This window comes from Coffea eugenioides, chromosome 6 (genome assembly GCF_003713205.1).
Source record: "Coffea eugenioides isolate CCC68of chromosome 6, Ceug_1.0, whole genome shotgun sequence".
Classification (NCBI taxonomy): Eukaryota; Viridiplantae; Streptophyta; class Magnoliopsida; order Gentianales; family Rubiaceae; genus Coffea; species Coffea eugenioides.
Genome location: NC_040040.1, coordinates 51,896,182 through 51,918,249, shown reverse-complemented (window position 1 = coordinate 51,918,249; position 22,068 = coordinate 51,896,182). Strand labels below are relative to the sequence as shown.

The 22,068-nt window shown below is 37.3% G+C and overlaps 2 protein-coding genes across 4 annotated transcripts; both read right to left on the bottom strand.

The window, feature by feature from the left end:
• Nucleotides 1–1,761: 1,761 nt before the first annotated feature.
• On the bottom strand, nt 1,762–7,324 carry LOC113774853 (DEAD-box ATP-dependent RNA helicase 37). 3 transcript variants are annotated; one of them, XM_027319495.1, is made up of 7 exons: nt 7,284–7,324; nt 5,767–6,634; nt 5,597–5,680; nt 4,527–4,769; nt 3,814–3,981; nt 3,379–3,492; nt 1,762–2,548 (listed from the first exon to the last, which is right to left on the bottom strand). In XM_027319495.1, the coding sequence occupies exons 2-7, from the start codon at nt 6,514–6,516 to the stop codon at nt 2,066–2,068; spliced, it is 1,842 nt and encodes a 613-aa protein (XP_027175296.1). In that variant the 5' UTR covers nt 6,517–6,634; nt 7,284–7,324; the 3' UTR covers nt 1,762–2,065. The 3 variants fall into 3 exon arrangements, with proteins under 3 accessions (XP_027175296.1, XP_027175297.1, XP_027175298.1); XM_027319496.1 differs by lacking the exon at nt 7,284–7,324 and adding an exon at nt 7,191–7,231; XM_027319497.1 differs by lacking the exon at nt 7,284–7,324 and adding an exon at nt 6,892–7,097.
• Nucleotides 7,325–8,820: 1,496 nt separating this feature from the next.
• LOC113775381 (structural maintenance of chromosomes protein 2-1-like) lies at nt 8,821–18,781 on the bottom strand. Its single transcript, XM_027320229.1, has 21 exons — nt 18,336–18,781; nt 17,165–17,845; nt 16,893–17,036; nt 16,511–16,801; nt 16,227–16,412; nt 15,959–16,123; nt 15,819–15,878; nt 15,392–15,454; nt 15,199–15,290; nt 14,865–14,961; nt 14,075–14,191; nt 13,719–13,937; nt 13,007–13,147; nt 12,762–12,929; nt 12,496–12,680; nt 12,304–12,397; nt 12,143–12,231; nt 11,681–11,906; nt 10,716–10,790; nt 10,339–10,471; nt 8,821–9,219 (listed from the first exon to the last, which is right to left on the bottom strand). The coding sequence occupies exons 1-20, from the start codon at nt 18,651–18,653 to the stop codon at nt 10,352–10,354; spliced, it is 3,531 nt and encodes a 1,176-aa protein (XP_027176030.1). The 5' UTR covers nt 18,654–18,781; the 3' UTR covers nt 8,821–9,219; nt 10,339–10,351.
• Nucleotides 18,782–22,068: the final 3,287 nt, after the last annotated feature.

The window sequence follows — 22,068 nt, the reverse complement described above, 5'->3', positions numbered from 1 at the left end:
TTTTTTCCTTTTCTTTTGTTTCTTTCTTTCTTTCTTTCTTTTTTTCTTTCTCTTTCTTTTTCTTTTTTTCCTTTTTCTTTTCTTTCCTCTCTTTCTTCTTCTTCTTCTTCTTTCTTCTTCCTTCCCCCTCCCGCCACCTCTCCTCCCTTTCCCCTTCTCCTCTGCTCTGCATTTCCCCCGCCACCCCCCTTCCCCGGCCAGCCCCTCTGCCCCTTCCCCCTCCCCTCTGCAAGCCCGGCCCCCGCCTCCCCCTCCCCCCCGCCACCCCCTTCCTCCGCCAGCCTCTTCTGCCCCTTCCCCCTCCCTCTGCAAGCCCGGCCCCCCCTTCCCCCCAACCCTCTCCCCCTTCCCCTTCCCCTCCCCTCTGCAAGCCCGGCCCCCGCTGTCCCCGCCTCCCTCTCCCCCGCCACCCCCCTTCCCCCCCCAACCCCTCTCCCCTTCCCCCCCAGCCAGCCCGTCCCCCGCTGCCTCCTCCCCTCGCCAGCCCCTCTGCCCCTTCCCCCTCCCCTCTGCAACCTGGCCCCCGCTGCCCCGCGCCTCCCCTTCCCCGCCAGCCCGGCCCCCGCTGCCCCCCAGTCCCTCCCCCGGCACGCCACCCCCTCCACCCGCCAGCCGTCCCCCGTCAAATTGTTTCCCCCTCCCCTGTTCTCCTTCCCGTTTCCCGTTTCCCGCCACCCCCACCCCTTCTGTTCCTCCGTCAGCCGTAGCGTTGGCTTGACTGGAAGGACAAAGAAAAACCAGAGCAGGAGGAAAGTAATCGTTGCCCCCCCGCATAGGTCGGGGGAGTTTGGCCAGGAAGGGGAGGGAAGGAGAAAGGGAGGGAGAAAGGAAGGAAAAAAAAAATTGGGAACGCCGGTGCCGGAATAGGTGGCCGGCGCCGGAAACGGCGGCAGAGGTGGTAGCCGGCGATGAAGGTATGGTGGATGGGGTGGGGGAGAAAGAAGAAGAAAGATAGAAGTTTTTTGTGTATTAGATATTTTGAAGTGTTTAGGTTAAAAAATTTATTAAGTTTTTTTGGGTTCCTGTAGCTAAAGTTGTTAAAAAACTTGTAGCTAAAAAACTTGGCCTAAAAACCTACTTCCAAACAGACATATAATTTGTCACCAGATGCAATGCTTGGTTACTTCAAACAATAACACGAGTACCAACAAAAAATTAAAATCATTAGTCAGGCCTCCACATATGTATGACAGTTGAGGATCTCGGCTCCACATATACATATATGTATCATAAACCTAAGGTCCAAACCCTCAATCCATAACACACTTACTTTGTGAATCAACTACCGCGCTTAGAAACTCCCCTCGAACCAGAAAAAAGCCTGTGGTGCTTGCAAACTCTTTACCGCTTTCCAGTTCTCTATTCGGCAGCGACCATTCGTCGCCCCTTTTTTGCGACCTGGGCTGCAAACCAGCTCAATGAGCCTACAAACCAAGCATATCCATATGCACCGAGCTTTGAGTTAGGCTTTGACCAAGCTGGATTGATTCGTTTGCAGCCCGGCTTGCGACTTAAACATGAAAGAATCACAACTTTTCCATCACCAATTTATTGGAGACAACCAACAAACACGACGATAAGCCATACCACATTTTAAAAGAGGACAAGTTAAAAAAAAATTTCCCCACATGCAGCGAGGAAAGACACATTTGAGAGAAACAGATACTGGAATTTTGGTAAACCCTCCAAACTTTTACAGGAAAAAGTGTATAAGCTACTATAACAGCTTTGGGACATGCCTGCAGAAAATTGGCATGATGATAATTTAAATTCTAGAACCATCTATCCCACATCTCGACAACCTCTCCCACATCCAGAGACCGAAAGAACAAAGCCACATAGGGAAGACAAAAAAGGCTTACATGACATGATCCTAATCATCAGCAGTCTCACTAACCTAACATAATTCTCTCTACTGATATCCATGGAGGACCACACAAGCTTTTTCAGAATAGAAACTCAAAATAAACTAAACCACATTTTTTGCATTGCAGGGCATTCCAAATGGCAAATTTTGATAAAACATATGTACGGTTAGAACACAATTTACAGACATTCCAAAACACTAATCCCAAGCACTTGTAGCTCCAGCACCGTATCCCCCACCATAATTTCCATAATTGCCATAACCACCTCCACCATAATAATCCGATCCCCCACCACTTCGATTATAAGAGGAATCCCTTCTATAGTCACGCCCACCAAACCGAGCACCGCTAGACCGCCGACCTTTACCTCCACCATATGAGGCCCGACTAGCATAGCGAGTCAACCAATCAGGTACCTCTTGGTTAGCCTCTTGCATCAGTTCAGCTAAAGACTTTGCCAACGACATATTGCTCTCATTAAAGAAAGCTGTAGCTAATCCAGTCTTACCAGCACGCCCAGTTCTCCCTATACGATGTACATAATCATCAATATCATTTGGAAGGTCAAAGTTAACTACATGAGCAACATGGGGTATATCAAGACCACGGGCTGCCACATCTGTTGCTACTAAAATTGGAGTATTCCCACTCTTAAATGATCTCAGTGCTAGCTCTCTTTCCTGAAAAAGCACCATCTTCTTATTAAATCATGCCTGATAACATTTGGAGCCCAGACAAAATAAGTCTCCATGAACTAGAAAATGACATAGCTGCTGTTTCAATTCGAAACTGATACATTGATAAATTGATAATGTTTGTTGTCAGAAGATTCCAAGGAACTAAACCATGTGGGATAGCAATTTGATAAAGCATGATAATAACTACCAAAACAAGGTGTTAAAGTTGTCATAAAATTACAAAGCACAATATCATTGGGCCATTTTTTCATCCAAAAAAAAAAAAAACACACACACCCTTGCTTCATTCTACAAAAATTGAATTTTCTTCTCTTTTATTGGTGAACTAAAACTCAAAGCTTTTGCATCGTAGAACAGCGCATGGCAAAACTACAGCACTAAGAAAGCAATTGTCATGTTGATAAGAAGATACTCAGCGAACCTAGTCAAGAACTCGAAATTTGTTTATTTCAATGGCAGAGACTGTTGAGATTCATGAGAATGAAGAAACATAGTATAATTGGAAAGCAGCAAACGAAGATATTATGAGGTAAAAGATACAGTCCCTCCATCCAAGTCTCATTGCCCTATTTGACCAAGAACTGTAATAATATAGTACATTTAATGCATCTATACCTCCAAGTAATGTCAGAGTACTCCATCTATAACTGTGATTTATGGGACAGCATTTTCACACTACCCTTAGTCTACAATGACAAAAGATAACATTTCCATATCATGAAAAAGGGTACCAGAAAAACAGAAAACGAGTGCAAGGAGTATAAATAAGTTCAACAAAAAGATTTTAATTCTGGGAACACTCTCTTGTTTACCTGTTGTGTTCTGTCACCATGGATAGTAGTTGCAGGAAAATGGTTCATGCACAACCAATGTTCCAGAGCATCAGCTCCTTTCTTTGTTTCCACAAATACTAATGTCAGGGCTTGCTACAAAATCCAAATTATGCCAAATTAAATCAAAGCCATAGAATAAATCATAACTGGTTGGCAAAATTCTAGACTGTAATGACAATTTAATAACAGCAGGAGACCCAACAGGCTGCTTGATAGCATTATTCAGCACGAGACAAAAATTCACTATTTCATTTAGTATTGCATACGGTAGCAACTTACTGAACAAGGAAGAAAGGAGGAAAATGATACCAAAAGCAGCCAACAGACAAAAAAACAATTCAGCTACATATGGAAAATACAATGGACAACCAACTAAATCTCAAATAAAAGAATATAAACAGTGCCACAAAGTACCTTGCCGTGAACACCATTTGCCCTCTGTGCATGAAGAAGATCCATAAGGTGGCTTCTCTTGTCACTCTCAGGCACAAATTCAACTCTTTGAACGATCAAATCTGTACTTGAGCCAACCCTTCCAACAGCCAGAAATATGTAGTTTGAAAGAAAATCAGATGCCAATCTCTGCACATGGGTGAGAAACCAAAAATAAGAAAAAAAATAAACTAAAAAGAAACTGTTGACCAAAATACCAAATTCAAAGGAATTGAACTCCAACAGAAAGAGGGAATTTCTATTTAAGAGACTGCATGCGAATTACTAAGCAACCCCTACAGGCCAAGAACATTACTGCTTTTGTTGGTTAGTAAACTAACACCAATGCACATAAACACCAAAAAATCTTACACCAATGAGGTACAAGCAATAAAGCTGTAAAAATTACAGATGACTCAAGTGGCTTTCCACATGAGACATAATAAACCATTGAAAATTAGTAAAAACACCAATTCAGTGAATGAAATAGGTCTCACAGAAAATTTGATGGCCCACATGTAGCATTCCATACAACTGATCTCCCAGACAATTGATGAAATTAACAAGAAATATATGCAGTGTACAACTCATACAGCCACCTTAACCGGCACAAAATAACTTTCAAAATCAAAGAAACCGGAACAAACTTAATTAGACACATTGAGCTATGAGCAAAAGGTAACTAGCAAGAGAACCTGGATCTCTTTCGGAAAGGTAGCACTAAACAGCATTGTCTGTCTTTCACCTCTTGGAGGCATGTCCATTTGCTCCACTATCTTTCTGATTTGAGGCTCAAATCCCATATCCAGCATCCGATCTGCCTCGTCAAGAGCCAGAAACCTAATCATCTGCAATGAAACTTTTGCCCTCTCAAGCAAATCAACTAATCTTCCTGGAGTTGCCACAAGAATATCGACTCCTCTCTCAAGCTCACGCAGCTGCAAAACATAATAAACTATCAGCCCCCAGAAACACACAACTACCACAATAAAAGTAACAGGTTACACAATTGGCACTTCACAAATTGTTGAGCAATTTTAAGACTACCAACTTTAGCACATCCGCAAAATCAAGAATATCATGTGCCTGAATCTCCCTCATATCAATCACAAGATCAGAAATTTGACACCATAAATACAAACTCACTTCTATTATGTTCCTCATCTAGTTTCGTTAACAATAAGCTTAATTTAGATTCTGATCTAACGTTAAAAATCTTGAAGTGTGTTCTCATTTGCCTTTTTTGACCTTCTAATCTACCCTGTTCAAAGCTAATGATATTTGTTTCCAAAAGTTTCTACCCTTCTGTTTCTAAGAAATGGCATTGCCTATCAAAAACCCTTCAATTGTACGGAAATATAGCTCTATAAAGGCAAAAGGAAAACGAGGATTTGGCCCACGTAGATTTAATGGACAAAAACACTAGACAAAGAATAAAACAATTGGGAAACATGGCTGTAATCCTGAAACGAAAATTGAGTTACATGTGGCAAAAGACAAGTGACCCAAGATGAACATTTATTGATGACAAAAGTCTCTGACAATATTGAGGTTACATACAAGCTTATTGTGCCTCATAGAACAACAAAGCTTAATCCCAGTCTCACATATCTATAGGAAAATAATTTAATACCTACATAATTTTATACTGAATTTTATGAGTAATGCACATAAATCAACCAAAAGAGAGTGAAAAGATGCATAAAAAATTCCACAAGATGAGTACTGGTTAAATCCAAATGAGCTGTAGTAACTAATTAACTACCTGCTGATTTATTGGTGCTCCTCCATAAGCCACTACCACCTTAACACCAGTTTGATACGAAAACTTCCTAGCTTCCTCGTGTATCTGCACATTTGATAACAAAAAAGAAAATTATGCATTGCAAGATGAACAGAAAAGAGACACATCAAACAAAGATATACAGAATCCACCTGCACTGAGAGCTCTCTTGTAGGTGACAGAATGAGAGCAAGCGGAAATACTGTCCGTGTTCCACGTGGCCTTGGAGGGAAACCTCCCCTCATGATTCCACTAATTATAGGGAAGCAGAAGGCAGCTGTCTTACCAGAACCTGTTTGAGCACAAGCCATTAGATCTCGTCCTGCTAGAGAGATGGGAATGGCATGGCGCTGAACAGGAGTTGGTTTTACATACTTGCACCTCCTGATATTCAAATTGAGTGCATCCCCTAAATCTATTTCGGCAAATGTATTCACAGGAGGAGCCACGTTATCCCCGCTTGTCTCCACCGGAATGTCCTCGTAGGCATCAAAGTTAATACCAGTATTCTCCTGCTCACTGAATGTGCTCTCCGCAAGACCATCAGCATCATCGTTGCCAAAAGGATTCACCTCCCTCTCCCTACTCCAACCTCCACCTCTGCTCCCCCAACCGCCAGCCCCACGACCCCCACCACCATACCCTTGTCTTCCATAGTCAGACCTAGGGACACCATACCGCGGCCCACCAGAGGCTCCACCGTACCCAAACCTATCACTAGCTGATGGTGGGCCAGTCTGAGACGGTGCAGGAGGCTCAGCGGTCGGCTGTTTGTTCCTGAGGTGTGGCGGGACATAGGCTGACTTGGAAGTAGCGGAAGCTCCACTCGCACCACTTGTCCCAGCATTTTCCACAGAACCAGAGTTGGCATTCTCAACAGCATCTGCCCAAGAACTCCTCATTTTCCCAGAATCCTAATATCTAGCAACAAACCTCACTAACCCACAATTCCAAAAACCGAGCACGAATTGCTAATGCATCCAAAGAGCTATAGACCTAGAATTTCAACTCTTCAAAAACCTGTTATGAAGCAATAACCAATTAAAAAAATCGGGGGGAAAAAAGACCAATTTTTTGAAACAAAGAATGTAATCAGGCAAATAAAGCAATCATCTACCGCAGAAGAAAATTTATATACACCAAAAAAAATGAATCGAGACAAGAAAATTAAAGTTAAAAATGCTAAAAACAAGCTGAAAAAAATCCGCCGCCGTTTAAGGTTCAGCTACTTCTAAACAAAAATGCACTCTTTAAAGCTGAAGTACGGTAAAATGGACCTGAGAAGCAGAGATCAGAAGATGCGTAGCGAAGATGAAAGCAAAAAAATTCTGCTATCATTTGTTGGAAGGTGAGAAAACTTGAAAACCCTAAAATTAGGCGTCGAAGAAATTTTACGAAATCGGACAGAGAAAGCGGAATTAAAGGATTTGAAAAAGCTTGGACTTGAATACACCCAATACGACCACCAAATCAATCAATCCATATAATATTATTTCAAAAAAAAAAAAAAAAAAGAGTTGGCAGTTCCTAGTACTAAAATTAGCAACCAAAGAAAACCAAAAATACTCCTACTTACTTTGCCGTAAACAAGAAGAAGAGAGGAAAGAGGAGAAGAGGAGGAAAGGAAAGAAGGAAGGAGAGGAGAAACTTGTTAGTAGTACTAACTTACCTTCGTGGTTTCAAGGAAAAGAAAAATCTCTCTGCTTTTTCAGTCTACACTTTTTATTTTTGGGATCGCAAGTAAACTACTATGTTTTGTCGTGTGTATGCGGAATATATTATGAAAAGGGATATCTCTTCAGCAGCGTAAGTGACCGTCTCTTTGATTCGTGTGGTATTTGACAATTAAAAATAAAATATTTGAATAAGTAATTAGCAATGAATTTTTTAAATAAAAATAAGTTATAAACTATTCACTTATTATTATTTGATATGAAATACTTTTAAATGTATTATCTGTTTTAGTAATTAGCGATTTAGTAACTTCAATTTAGTAATTTGATAGATTCAGATTTCACAATTTTCGTAATTCCGAATACACCATGAGTCTTTGCTCTCCCTAGATTTCTACTCTCTTCTTTCCAATTTGTGTGTGTGTGTGTGTGTTTTTTTTTCTTTTTACTGCTTTGTGATAAATAAACTTGCCAAGAAATTAGTAGTGCGTTTGGATAGGAGATTATTTAGGATAATTTTTGCAACAAAAAATTTTATAGTGAAATGTTTTTTTAATGTGACATAAGTAAAGATATATTTATGATGCAAGCAGATAAATTTGTGTAAATAATTTACTATCTAAACACGCTAACTAGTATGTTTGGATAGGAGATTATTTTGATTAAAAAAAATTATTTAAATCAATAACGTAGTTTCTTTTTTTTGGTGATACCATACATATAAAATAGAAAGAAAAAAAAAAGTGATTAGAAAAAGTGTTTAAAATTTTGGAGATGATTATGAGTCGAAGACACTACTACAGTCCATGGCTTTCGTTAAAACTGTTGAGACATGTTTGATTCATGAAGAATCTTGGCCTTAAATAAGAGTCATGACATGGATGGTTGTTAAAAATTGTGAAAGGATCTTTTCCAATTAACTAATAAACAGAACTTTTATAGAATTATATTAGTAGTATTCAGTTAAAAGTTAAATGAGGCAACGACAATCTTTGACTTTTAATTTATCTACCCTTTTTTTAAGTTTTTACCATTGGCATAGAAACCTTCCCTCTTTGAGGTCAACGAGGCCTGTTTGGCATCAAATCTTTTTAGTCTTTTGAGCAGCCACTAACTATGCACATCTGAACTCGGATTTCACAAGTAACCACCAGCCTTTGAGCTGATGGTCACCACCAATCAACCCTTGCCTCTCACTAATTTGTCACAATTAAATGTGGTCTTACTTAAAAAATTCAGGCAGGTGTGTAATGCACCCGTCTGATCCGGTGATAATTTAGTCCTCGCCGAGTTACCTCAAGATCTCTTCAAGTCCTCCCCCTCCCCAGAGTATAGAAAGCTATCGTATTGACAAAAAAAAAAAAGAATTCGGACTTCACTGGCTAGAATAATACCTGAGCCTTTCCTCTTTGTCCTCAGAACCATAGCATACAGAACTTAAAAAAGGTGAATTTTCAGTAGTCCCAATCACAATATGATGTGCTATCAAATGATTACCACCAAAGACTAAACTTCAACTTTAGGGAAAAAAAAAATGTCAACCACCAAATCCTAGTTCTAGAGATTACAATTGAAACAGAATTAGTTGGCTACAATCAATTGGTCACAACTGATGAATTGTGCAAGATTGTGCAATTCCTGCAATTGATTGGCTCAGAATACCATATACCAAAAACAAGCACTAATAGGAAACTGGCGCAGGTTTTGCCTGGATTAAATCATCAGTAGAGGAAAAGCAAGATTGATTTGGTACAACACTACTACCTATTTACATGTACATTCAAGCTGCCGAGTCATTACACTCATTACCAGCCAATCTAATATGTACAATTACTAGAGGAAACACCAGCATCATCATTCGACAATCACAACTCCAGCACCATTCAAGACTATAGAATTTCACTCCAATTGTCTAGATTAGCTTCGAAGGCACTGTAAAGGCAACCAAAAGAAAAAAAAAATAAACATTAAGAATTTGAATTCAACAAATCTACTTCCGAATAGACTGCACAGAAACATGATGATTGTATACAAAGATAGTTAAAGCATATTTCGTTCCAGAGTTTAGATCATCGCATTCCTTTTTTTTTTTTCCGAAACGTTAGTTTACTTGCATTGAACTATAAAGAGAATTTACAATTCGAGCAAAGGCCCGAGCATCTGTACAACACGTGTTCAATGACACGGAGGAACAAGAAATTCCTCATCCATCAAAATGCCTAAAGCATATGAGCTAACATTAGCACAAACATCCTTATCATCATAACTAACTAAGCAAAAAGAGCACATTCGAAACAATGACTTTAAACTTAAAATATCTTCAAGGATTGTTGTCATTCTGCAATCTGGGGATTTACCAATATACTGATCATCGCATTCATACCACATAAAACTGACCTTTACTTTTTGTAATTTGATCACTGTAAAGTACTTTTTGTGAAACTGATTAGTGATTCTTTACAGGATCAAATAAATCTCTATAGTCCTTGTGAACATTGGACCCAACCCCCAAAAAAAAGAAGAAATTCCAGATGTCCGTGATACCTCAACCTGACCAATTAGTGGAATAATCTAGTTGTGCAAGTGTCATAGCTTCTGCACAGAATGTGTAAATGTACAGCGTAGACTTCAAAAGATCAATTGTCAGAAGGGATATCGTTAGAGGTCACTTAGCATGTTCATTCAATATTTAAGTATGCACAATTGTTTGCAAATACCAACTTAGATCCTTCACTGAAGTACCTGAATGTCTCCAGCGGAGAAGATATTAAAATATTTTGACAAGAAAGAACTCCTTTGCTATCAAATTAATATCTTTTGGAATATCACCCACTCATCTTTTCCTATGCCATTTGTATTACAAAAAACAAGCAAAACTAGAAACTTGGAGAGATACGATCATGTTAAGGTGGATGAGGTTACATGTAGATAGACAAATATAGGAGATAATACCAATTTAATGTCTGGATTATGCATAAGACACCACAGGTAGACCAATAAAGCATAAAAGAATTTCATTCTGAGATATTATCAGTTAAAGAAAAAGCCCACCAGTTAATCAATATCACTTTCTTGGATTGGATGTCACAGTTCTTTGCACAGTTGACACGCCATCCACAAACTTTGTCCGGAAGAGAACATTGGCATTGTTGAACATGCCTTCCTTCAGAGAAACAACTATAAACTGCAAAACAACATGAAAGAAAAGTAACTAGTACCATGATGAATTAGTAAGAAGTGACAATATCAAAAGTAATTCTTTCAGCTTCCATCCAATAACAATTAAATGCCCATTGGATAATTCATCTGACTTGTCTTCCAGAATTTCAATAATGAAGACAGTCGCTTTTTGCTTCATTGTGTCCAGATAATCAATGTGAAACACTTCTCAAGAATCTAAACTTCCAATTACTAAAAAGATAATGAACCTGGGAATGGGGAAAGTGAGTTTTGATCATCCTTCCTATGTTCTGCGTGTGACTTAGATCAAGAGCAGCATCAACCTGCCAGGCAAGCCAGACAAATTTTACATCTTGTTTAACAAGCACTTACAAAACTAAAGCTGAGCTATATTTCACACAATCTTATTGAGAATAGTCCAAACAATGTCACCGCAGTTTAGGTGGCAAACTGATTATCCTGCATAAAGGAGGTAAACAAAAAAAAAAATCAAAAGACAACTAAATAGAACAAGATCAGAGATCCACCTCCAATGAACCTCCAAGTTGGAGACGACGGTAAGCCAGAAAAAGCAAAACTCCATGCAAATTGATCTTACAGTCTCCCAATAACTCCTCAATGAAAAGAGTTTGTGGAATCTATCTAACAGCCCACCCCAATTTTTATGCACAACCAATAAGAGATATGGAAGAGAAGACTGTGAACAACACAAGCATTTTAAAAAACTAATCAAAGCACAGAGTTCCTGCTGTCTGGTCTATAATACCTAAATGTATAAATATGCTATTTCCTACTGACTGATGCCAAAATACAACTGGAGAGGTAGAAGGAGCACCTACCTGTGCACGTGGATCACACTCTCTTCATGATGTTGTTCAAATAACAAGATAATGACTTCGGAGTACACTATGGATTAACTGATGTCTAATGTTCAAATTTCTAGCGTTCAGATACTTTAATAAGTGGTACAGGGTAGCATTTGAAAGGAGTGATTGGCTTGCCAGAGTGTACAATAAGATGCTCTTGCTTTTATTCTTTATTTTTGCACAATTTATGGAATTGATAATTCCAGAGAAGAATTCAACATAACATCTGTCATAGTACAGTCTTCAAGTAATATATATGCAGTGAATTATAGCCTTCAACATAGAAATATTTCCATATATGATAGTACAAAATACCAAACTTAGGACCAAAGGAATATTTGCTTTACCTCATCCAAAATATAAAGTGGTGCAGGTTTGAAAAGAAGCAGGGCCAAAATAAGTGAAAGTGCGAGTAGAGATCTTTGTCCTCCACTGAGCTCTGACAAAGACTGTTTCCAGACACTTCCAAATGCAACTCGAACTTCCAAACCCTCCAAGAAACTGCCACCTTCAGGAGGTTCCAGTTTTGCCATTGTGCCCGGCAACAAAGTCGAAAATATAGATCCAAAATCACTAAACAAATTTGTCAAAAAGGTTGAGTTAATCACAAATCTTGCTCAATGAAAGGGCTTATGTAACATGCATTAACAGAGATTATGGAAAAATGAAGATCACTGAGGTTGCATTACCAACAGGGAAATTTGTAAATAATACAATAATATAATTAGTTGATTGAATGATATAACATAAAGGTAACACCAATTCTGTACCCCTTCCATTTTGGTAGTTCACCTCAAAGTTCAATTTACCTGTTAACTTTAGCCCAAGTGACTCCGAGTGTTTCTTTTTTCTTCTCATCAAGCTCTTCTATCACCATCTTAATCTTTGATTTATCATTCTGCAAACGAGTTCATTTCAAGTTAAAACTGTGACCATGTTGAAATATTCTGAACAGATCAAGATCACTGACCTCAATAATGTTCTTTTTAGATATCAAATCATTGTATTCGTCTTCAGCCTTCTCAAACATGGCCATAACTTTTTTATTGACCCTTTTCTCAAGGCTGCGTCAAAAGAAGAAGATAAGTGAGGTGATGTTGTCACTACTGTTAGATTCATAAACCACAAAATCTGACTGTTCAAAGACAAAATTTGAGTAAACCCTGATAATTCATCTTGAAGCTTTTGGAAATTGTCCCTCTCCTTCAGAGGATCCCGAGCCGCAAAGTCGTAATCAGTCCCACTCCTCCCAAAGAGTTGTTTCTCAGATGTGATCCATGCATTCTTCTCAATCAATTTTTCAACCTTCAAAGAACAATTCTTTTGTTCGACTTCCATGCGTTTCACCTAAACCCCAAAGAAAAGAGACCGAGCCATTAATATATAATCAGCAGAATAAGAACACAAGCTATTGAATCAAAAAATTACATCATTTTCCATCCTCTTCTTCTCAAGATTGGTGTCAGTAATTTTGCGCTTAAGTTTCTCTTGTTCCTTGAGAATGCCTGTGATTTGTGAATCACATTCCTTCATCTTCATGCGAGCTAAATTAAGCTCCAAATCAGCCTGACTATGATCTTTGTGCAAGGAAGCGACCTGTAGGATGGAGATATGATTAATTCAATACAGCAGCAAAGATACAGAAGGTAAAATTTCTAATATGCAGAATTTACCTTGTTCTTTTGAGCTTCCACTTCTAGGATGAGATTGTCTATCAGCTGCTTAAATGAAGCTAATTGACTCTCCAGCGATGATTGTTCCTTTTTAACTTCTTCCATTTCCATTACAAGCCTCTCCCTCTCATTCTCATGTCCCTAGTAATATTGGCATTAGTGTTACATGAAATGTAAAACACACAAATAACCTCTGTGTTTCTACATGCATTAGTGAATCAAATAATTGTTATACAAGCATTTTCAATTGTCTCTGGAGAATGTTATAAGGCACAAACATACATCACTTTTTTAGGTGTTAGACTCGTGTTTCTTGCACACTATGTCAGCAACTGCTTTGCTTGTTACACAAATTTCATTATGTAACAGCAGATACATTACATGACACTCATCATCCCCGTAAAAATATTAGGTTATATTTTTGAACTTCAATGATTCATCCAATGAATTTCTATCTTCTTTTTTTTTAATTTACTCATGGGAGAGGGTTGCTTCTAATAGACCAAGCAAACCGTCAAGTCAAAACAGATAAGGAGGAAGAACTCTAAGCCATTTTGTTTTGCATGCTGTCGATTGAAAATAGTAGCAATAAGGATTAAGAACTCTGATCCATTTTGTTCTGCGCATTGAAAAAACTATAGAAGCAACAGCCATCAAGAAAAGCAAACCCCTTTTAATAGTGAATCAAAAGTCGATTAACTTCAAAGACTACCTTAAGTGCATTTGAGGCTGATTGTATCTGAACTTTTATTGCCTTAATCCTTTTCTCTAAATCTTTGAGTTTTTTCTCCCTGCTACCAGCATGATCATGAATTGACTTTTCAAGAGATGAAACTTCAGCAACACAGATTCCAAAATATTGTTCCTTTTCTTTAACAGAAGATTTAGCTTCTCCAAGATCTTGCTCGATCTTCTTCACTAGTTCAGCAAGCTACATTACCAATTAATGTTGTTAGAAAGAGAAATGTTAAGAGACAATTACCTAAAAAGAAAGAGCATCATGATCAATTACTCAGAATTATAAAATAGTAAAGCAACATAAGTGAAATTGATCCGCTCCATACCAACCTTATGATGCTCGTTCTGCTCGGCCCTGCTCTGAAATAGTGAAAGATCATACGACTTGAGTTCCAACTGTGTCTTAAGGTCCTTGAACTTTCTTTGAAGAGGAAGGAGCTCATTAATCTGAATTGAACAATAAAACAGTATTATAAGAGAAGAATGACTAATAGGATCCTCTTCCATCCCCGATACTTTCACAAAAGAATAACTTATTGCCCGAACTAAAGAAGATTTAAATAATAGAAATGATTGACCATGAGGCTATTGCTGTGGTCATGCATAATGGCATCACATCTCTTGCAAGAAATAAATAACTTAGATCATCTAGCAGGGGAGGGAAAGCGTATTTTCCTGGCAGCAATAACTGAATTGGTGGCTGATGCTTTAAGGTGCATGGCCAATTAGGATTATATGAAGTTGCGAATAAGATAAGATATTGCTTAAGGGAAATAACAGAAAGTGAGAAATCACATTTAGAAGAAAAACAAATCACAAGAGCCTATAATATGTTATAATATGTTAGCCAATCATCTCCTCCCCCCCCCCCCTCTCCAAAAAAAAGAAAAGAACAAACAAGAAAGAAGAGAGAAAGAGAGAGCACGCATGAAGACAGCTAACTATCTTTATTTCAAGAGCTTTTGAAACAGTGGGCTGACTCCTAAACCTTCACTAATCTAGTACCTGAAATAGCAGAGTTAACTCATCAAATGGATTTTCTTCTTACATCCTTTGCATGTCTCTTTAAGGCCACAAGCATTCATGTGAGAGACAGACAGAAAGAGAGAGAGATGTGAACCTTGGTTTCAATTTCTGATAGGCGCTTCTGATGTAAAGCGAGCTTTGATTCAGCTTCTGCCAAAGTATGAAGCTGCCTTAACAGATCACCACCACCCCTGCAATTGTAAGTTAGGATCTCAAGATACATTCTCATCACAAACACACATCTCTATGTGTGCATATGAGTGGAGATCAGTGAGTGTGTGTGTGTGCGTGTGCACATGGTTTTTAGTCTAAAGGAGTTGATGTATCCAGGTATGCATCAAGATGACAAAATATGAGCCCTCAAGAACTTTTGATGCAATTGAATATGGATAAGTATTTGAAAACATAACAAGCCAACTATATCTTACTTTCGACTACCACCAGTCAAAAGACCACTAGGCTGAAAGATATCTCCTTCAAGAGTCACACTTGGTGTTCCAACCTCCCTGCTAAAAGCCACCTGAGAACCATTGAGTAGAGTTAATTAGGTTGAGAAAGTGAGAAACAGCAGAATCTCACGGTCAAAATATTAAAATTGTCCTGTTATGAGACCAAACTTACCTCTCGTGCAGAGTCAGTGGTTTTGCAGACAAAGATTGAACCAAACACGTATTCCATTGCACTCTGCAAGGCATCAAGTCCACTAAAGGTATTTCTAACAGACAGAGGAAAGATCCAACTTTGACAAAAGAAAGAGAAAAAGAAAAGCAGAACAAAGATAAAAGATGTGCATGTCTGTGAGCCAAATTAAAAGGTATTATCACTTTGTATATTCTCCCAAGTAAGAAATCTATTATAAGGCCTATACTAACCAAAATAAAAGTTAGTTTATTACAAATTTCTGATACGAAGGGAGAATGAATACTACAAAGGTCCAAGTATGAGGTAAAAAACAGCAACAGAACTAAAAAAAATGCAAATACAAGAAAGCTGAATAAAAAAAGAAAAAAGAAAGACTATTAAGTAAAATTAGAAGGTAGGAGCATACTTTGAGTTCTTCGTCATATCCAACCAAAGAAAGTGCTACTTCAGCATTCCCCTCGCCCACCTGTCACTGAGAACAATGATCTTCTGGCAAAGCAACAAGTGAGGAGATAAGCATATGTAGGAATTGATGACAATACTAACCAGTCTAACAGCAGCATTTCGAACTCCTGTGGGGATAGGATTACTCTGAATTTTATTCAGAGGAATGATCGTCACTCTCCTTCGGAGGCCACCACTTTGAAGGAGTTGCTTTCCAGTATTTTCAGTGTCTACTACAATATTAAACAACTTTCCACCAGCAGCAACCTGCATAAAATAATAATAGAGCTCGGCATAGGGCTTGGACAGCTCGGTCCTCCCATTATATGAAGGCACTGAGCTATAACATCTTTTCACATGAATTACCAACCTCTAGAGCAGTCATTGCAGAGCTGTCTTTCACTTTAATAAGTTTTGCAACCACACCTTTCACTCTTGCTCTATCAAAGTTCTTTACAGGATCATTGTATGTAAAGTCTACATTAGCCAATTGGGAAGAAAGAATTCGAATTTCATCCTTCAAATTCTGCACCGTCTCTAACTCGATGGCACGATCCTGGCAAAATTACACATAAGAAAAAAAAAACCTTATTGCATGAACCTTTTTGAAGCAGATGTCTATCTCAAGCTCACAGCAGAAAAAATCAAGGATACCTTTTGTAATATTTCCATTTGACCATCCTTGTATGGGAGAGCTTCTAATAACTTTTTAACATTTTCAACATCCTTTATCCGATTATTAAGCTCATTTTCAACAGCCTGAGCTTCTTCCTGCTTTGACACTAACTGCTCAGTTTTCTCTGTCAGCTCTTTCTCACAGTGACATATTTTTGTGTGCAACTGTTTCAGTTCCGTCTCTGCCTTGCCAACTGCAACTTTGGCATCGGCAAGTTGATCTTCAAGACATTTTTCCTCATTTCCACTGCTTTTACCAGCTAATATGCCCTAAATGATGATTTCAGAGTCAATTAAACAAATCAACTTCGACGCCAAAGATTCCATTCACATGTTCTACCAACATTCTCAGAACAATTACCTGGTACTCCTTGTCGTGTTCATCCAAGCTCTTAGAAAGCTCTTCAAATTTGTGCTTAAGATCAGCTGCTCCATCTTCGGCATGTTTTACAGCAGCAGCCCTCTCTTCAACAGATTGCTTCAATTCCTCAAGATTTCTCTCAACCTGATATTATCATGTGATGAATTTTATTAACTTCAAAGGAAAAATGACAAATTCCCAAACTAAAAACTTAGAAGAATGCATATGATGAAGCAAATGATCAAAGAATGGAATTGCAACTCCAAATGCACCTTTCCAGCATTCTCTTTCTCAGTCACGAGACTTTCCTCTTGATTTTTCAACACAGTAGTTTCCTTGACTAGTTCTCGAGACAGAGCATCAACTTTATCCGAAAGAAGTTTCACCTCCCCACCCATACTAGCTTCCTTTGCAGCAGTAAGTTCTGATGCTTGCTTCTCCATCTGCTGTACTTCTCCATGCATCAATTCTGTATTGTTATCAATCTCCACTATCTTAGCCTTTAGTTCTTCCACCATCTGAACCGCATTATCCCTTACATTTTCTGCTTGAACATATTCATATGCTATACAAAACCTCCTAAGTCGATCAAGTTCTGCACTTCCATTAGCCCACTGCATATACTGCATCCTCTCTTTCCTCAATTTCTCCAAAGCTGGAAGTATTTCCTGATCGAGAAGCTTGTCAATCTCATCCACCTTGCTCTGTTTTTTCTCAAGGGTTTTCAAGGCAGCCTCTTTCTTTGTTTCATACATTCTAGTCCCCGCAGCCTCCTCAAGCATGGACAATATTTCAGGAGGTTTCATATTCAGAACCTTCGTTATACGGCCTTGCATAATCAGAAAATGTGGGTTGTTGACATTCAGCTGCACTGAATGAAAAAGATTTTGCACTCGACTAGGCTGAGCAAGGTGTCCATTAATCAAATACTTGTTCCTTCCACCAACAACAATCTGAAAATACATCAAAAATCCCTCAAACTACTGAGTACTAGCTAACTAAAGTGCTTGCTGAAAAGCATATATGCAAAGTCTCAAACTCCAAAGGTTTAATTTTTTTTTTCAATTTGGTTATTTAACTAACCATTTTTGAAAGGTGAAAGCTTGAAAAGTGGGCTTTTACCTTAATTAAAGGGTCGGAAGCTACTCCAGACTGAATGACTCAATTGTTGGATCTTATGAAGCAGATAAAAGGATGTTTAGTTTATAGCTTATAACGTTTACGGTATCCCTTGATTCATACTCGCAATGGATAAACAAAAATTATACTTAGCTACTTGATTCATTAGGTGCTCATGTGAAATTATGCAGCTTTCAAACTGAAACGAGAGGTCTGATTCTCACCATCCGCATCACTAAACCATTTCTAAATTGCTTTATAAAAAAGAACAAGGGAAGAGGTTCCAGATTTCGAGTTATCATCAGTAGAAATTTAGAAGCATACCTGGCGAGTGACAGTGATTTCAGGGCAATCCTCGTAACCCAAAGGGCTGCGACTCCTGTCCGAATTATCAAACACAATTGAAACAGTGGCTTTAGTAATGCCAGCTTGGCCTTGCTTGTAGACTAGCTCCTGCAAATTGGAAGCCCTAACTTGCTGCAAATTGGTAATCCCCAGAACGAAGCAAATTGAGTCCAGAATGTTGGACTTGCCCGACCCATTTAGCCCGGTTATCGCATTGAAGAACGGGTCGAATCCCGACACAACCGTCCTCGTCGCGTAGGATTTGAACCCTTCCAAGCAGATTTCTTTGACGTACATTGCCACAAATTGAAACCCTAAGCAAGAATTTGAGGGCTATTTTAAGAGTGAAATTTGCTCTAATCTTGGAAGGAAATGTATGTTTGCGGGATTCAAAGATTGAAACCCTACTAGAGATTTGGGGGAGTGTGAAGTAGAGCAACGGACAAAATCAAAATGAATGGAGAGATTTGTGAAGTAGAAAGTGGAAGAAGCAAAGACGCGGGAAAGTATTTCACGGACAATTTCAAATGGGTACCATTTCTTTTTCTTTTCCTTTTTTTTAATTTTAATTCTAAAACGAATTAAAGGAAAATCGTTCAAAACGTCCCTCACATTTTGCACAATAATTTTTTTCATCCTTCGCTTTTAAAAGTATAATTTTACGTCCCTTACAAATTCACATTGGTCAAATTTGGTCCCTACTTAGGTTTCCGACTAATTTTTTGCCGGAATTCACCACATGCCTTGCACGTGATCATATTTTAAAGGCAAATTTATCAAATCAAATTTTATATAATTCGATTCATAATCCCTCACATTTCATAAAAAAAATTTTTTCCTTCCTTACATTTCACAAAATGAATTTTTTCATCCTTCACATTTTTCAAAATGAATTTTTTCATCTTTTATTGATCATGTGTGTGAATAATTTTTTCTAAATTCATGTATATATTTATTTGATTTCACCTGAACAGTACGAATAGCATGTGAAATCAAATAGAGATATATTACACACTATTCGTATTGTTCAAGTGAAATCAAATAGATATATACGTGGGTTTAAAAAAATTGTTAGTTTTTCATTTATATTCATTTTTTTTACTCGAATATTGAAAATAAAGAAGACATTTAATACTAAATATTATCGAGTGTTTATATCGAATTAAATTTGGATAGAAAAAGTAAACAAAAGAAAAGTATGACAAAAAGAAATAAGTGATTGGCACTTTCAAATTTTAACACAATCACAAGGCAAGTAATTCAACTATTGGTCTTAAAAGTGTCGAGTAGAAATTTCAGATTTAAACTGAAATTTGTTAGCACAATTATATAATTCGAGTTAGGATCCATTAATTAGATGACCTTATTATACAACTCAATAAATAAATTATTACCAAAAGAGAAATGTCACAAATATTGAATAGGTTCAAATGGTAAAATAATATAAATATATACATGGGTTTCAAACAAAATTATTAGTTTTAAACACCTATATATATCTATTGAATAGCATGTGTATAACTACGATTAGCATATTTAGATGAAATCCAATAGAGATAAATTACATGTTATTCATACTGTTCAGGTAAAATCAAATAGACATATACGTGGGTTTATAGAAAAAAAGATATTTGTACACATGATCAATGAGGGATGAAAAAATTCATTTTGAAAAATATGAGGAATGAAAAATTTCGTTTTTTCAAATGTGAGGAACGAAACAACTCATTTTGTAAAATGTTAGGGACGAAAAAATTCATTTTGTGAAATGTGAGGAATTATGAATCAGATTATGTAAAAATTTGATTTGACAATTTTGTCCTTAAAAAATTATCACATGCAAGTCATGTGATGGATTCCGGCCAAAAACTAGTCGGAAATCTAGGTAGGGATCAAATTTGGTCAATGTGAATTTGTAAGGGACGTAAAATTACACTTTTAAAAATAGAGGACGAAAAAAGTCATCTTGTAAAATATAAGAGACGTTTTGAACGATTTTTTCAAAATTAAAATCATTAAATTGGAGTTGAATTGGTTGACTTTTGAACCAAAATCTTCTCCAATTCACGTATTGGGGTTGAGTTTAAAAATATAGTCGCACGCACAACCAATGGCAATTTAGAGAAAAATACTTTCAAAGAACAAAAAGAGTTTTGATGACTGCTACTGCTAAAAAAGAGTAATACGAACCTTAAGGAATAATGCCATGCGTCAAACTGAACTTGATTGTAGAAATAACTATGGTAAACAAAAAGGGATAATATCAGAAACCACCCTTGAGGTTTCTTTTAATAGCACTTAGCACCCTTAAAATTTTTAAAATATCACTTACGTCCCTTGATAATTACAAAATAATTATGTTAACCCTCATTTCATACATAACACACATATTAACTAAATGGAGCTCAAAAAATTAAATAAAAAGAAACAAAAGTCACTTTTTTCTCTTCCAATTTTTGTGATTTTCTATCTTATCTATTTTTTGGATGACTATGCGATTTTTTGTAAATTATCGTAAAGTGAATTTTTTTTATCTTTTTTTTTGAGTGATTGTATTAGAGTATGGTATCATTTCTTTGGTTATTTTGATTTGAGTTTTATAATGATTTAGTACAACTTAAAGGATTTGTCATGGGTTGAGAAGAGGTTGGAAAAAAATAAAATTCATAAAAAATTGATTTTTGATCATATAAAGTTGAATTGGTGCTAATGTATTTCTTAACAAGTATCTTTTTTGTTTTTCAAATTTATATTTTTAGAGTTATGGCTTTGTGATGGTGGTTTTTAATAGAGTAAACTAGGGATGTAATCGAGCCAAGTCAAGCTCGAGTATTGCTATACTCGAGCTCAACTCGACTCATATATACCTACTCGAGCTCAACTGAGTACAAAAAATCGATACTCGAAACTTGACTCGAGAAACTCGCTTTAAGCTCGAGACTCGACTCGATAAGGCTTGACCTTTAGTCAAGCCTTATCAAGTCGAGCCTAATCAAATTTTTTGACACGCTTTCGTCTTTTCTTCCCTTTTTTAGACATTTTTTCTTTTTAGGTCTTTTTACAATTATGTTATTACTTTTTTGCCATTATTAAATTTTATTATAAAGAACAGTTTATTGTAAATTCCGTAAAACTTATACCCATAATAGTCATTTTATAATTATAATACATATATATTATTTAAATTATAAATATATTATTTAAATACCCCCGGCTTGACAAGTAGCTCGACAAGCCTCGAGCCTCAAAATATTGGCTCGAAACTCGACTCGAATGACAATCGAGTAGCTCGAACTCGGTCAACCCGAGTTCAAGCCAAGTCGTTGACCGAGCTACTCGATTATGACTCGGCTCGCGTACATCCCTAGAGTAAACAAAGTGGTTTAGAAGTATTTTTGTTTAACAAAAGGAGCAAAAGGGTAGTTTAGGGTTTTTAAAGATTTTGTCATACACAAAGCAAAAGCAAGGGAGATAAGTGATATTTTTAAAAGTTTAGAGGTACTAAGTGATATCAAAAGAAATCTCAGGGGAGTTTTCGGATATTATCCCAATAAAAAATGTTGGATTGCAATTGGCATTTAAATTAGGAATAATGCCATGCTATCAATTTTTTTTTTTTGTCAATAGTCATTTATCTACCCTACACCTATTTCTAATCTATTATAAGGGGAGGGCCCAATGGAAAATGAACCATCATTAGATCAGACGAGTG

What these genes read in the sequence shown, in the direction of transcription:
- LOC113774853 (XM_027319495.1), bottom strand. Translation starts at nt 6,516, where the DNA reads ATGAGGAGTTCTTGGGCAGATGCTGTTGAGAATGCCAACTCTGGTTCT. An exon ending in GAGCACCAATAAATCAGCAG is followed by an intron (nt 4,770 to 5,596) that starts GTAGTTAATTAG and finishes TATGTTTTGCAG; the next exon opens with CTGCGTGAGCTTGAGAGAGG. An exon ending in ATGGTGACAGAACACAACAG is followed by an intron (nt 2,549 to 3,378) that starts GTAAACAAGAGA and finishes GTGCTTTTTCAG; the next exon opens with GAAAGAGAGCTAGCACTGAG.
- LOC113775381 (XM_027320229.1), bottom strand. Translation starts at nt 18,653, where the DNA reads ATGTACGTCAAAGAAATCTGCTTGGAAGGGTTCAAATCCTACGCGACG. An exon ending in AGAAGAGGATGGAAAATGAT is followed by an intron (nt 12,681 to 12,761) that starts GTAATTTTTTGA and finishes TTTGGGGTTTAG; the next exon opens with GTGAAACGCATGGAAGTCGA. An exon ending in CACTTTATATTTTGGATGAG is followed by an intron (nt 10,791 to 11,680) that starts GTAAAGCAAATA and finishes CTTGCCTGGCAG; the next exon opens with GTTGATGCTGCTCTTGATCT.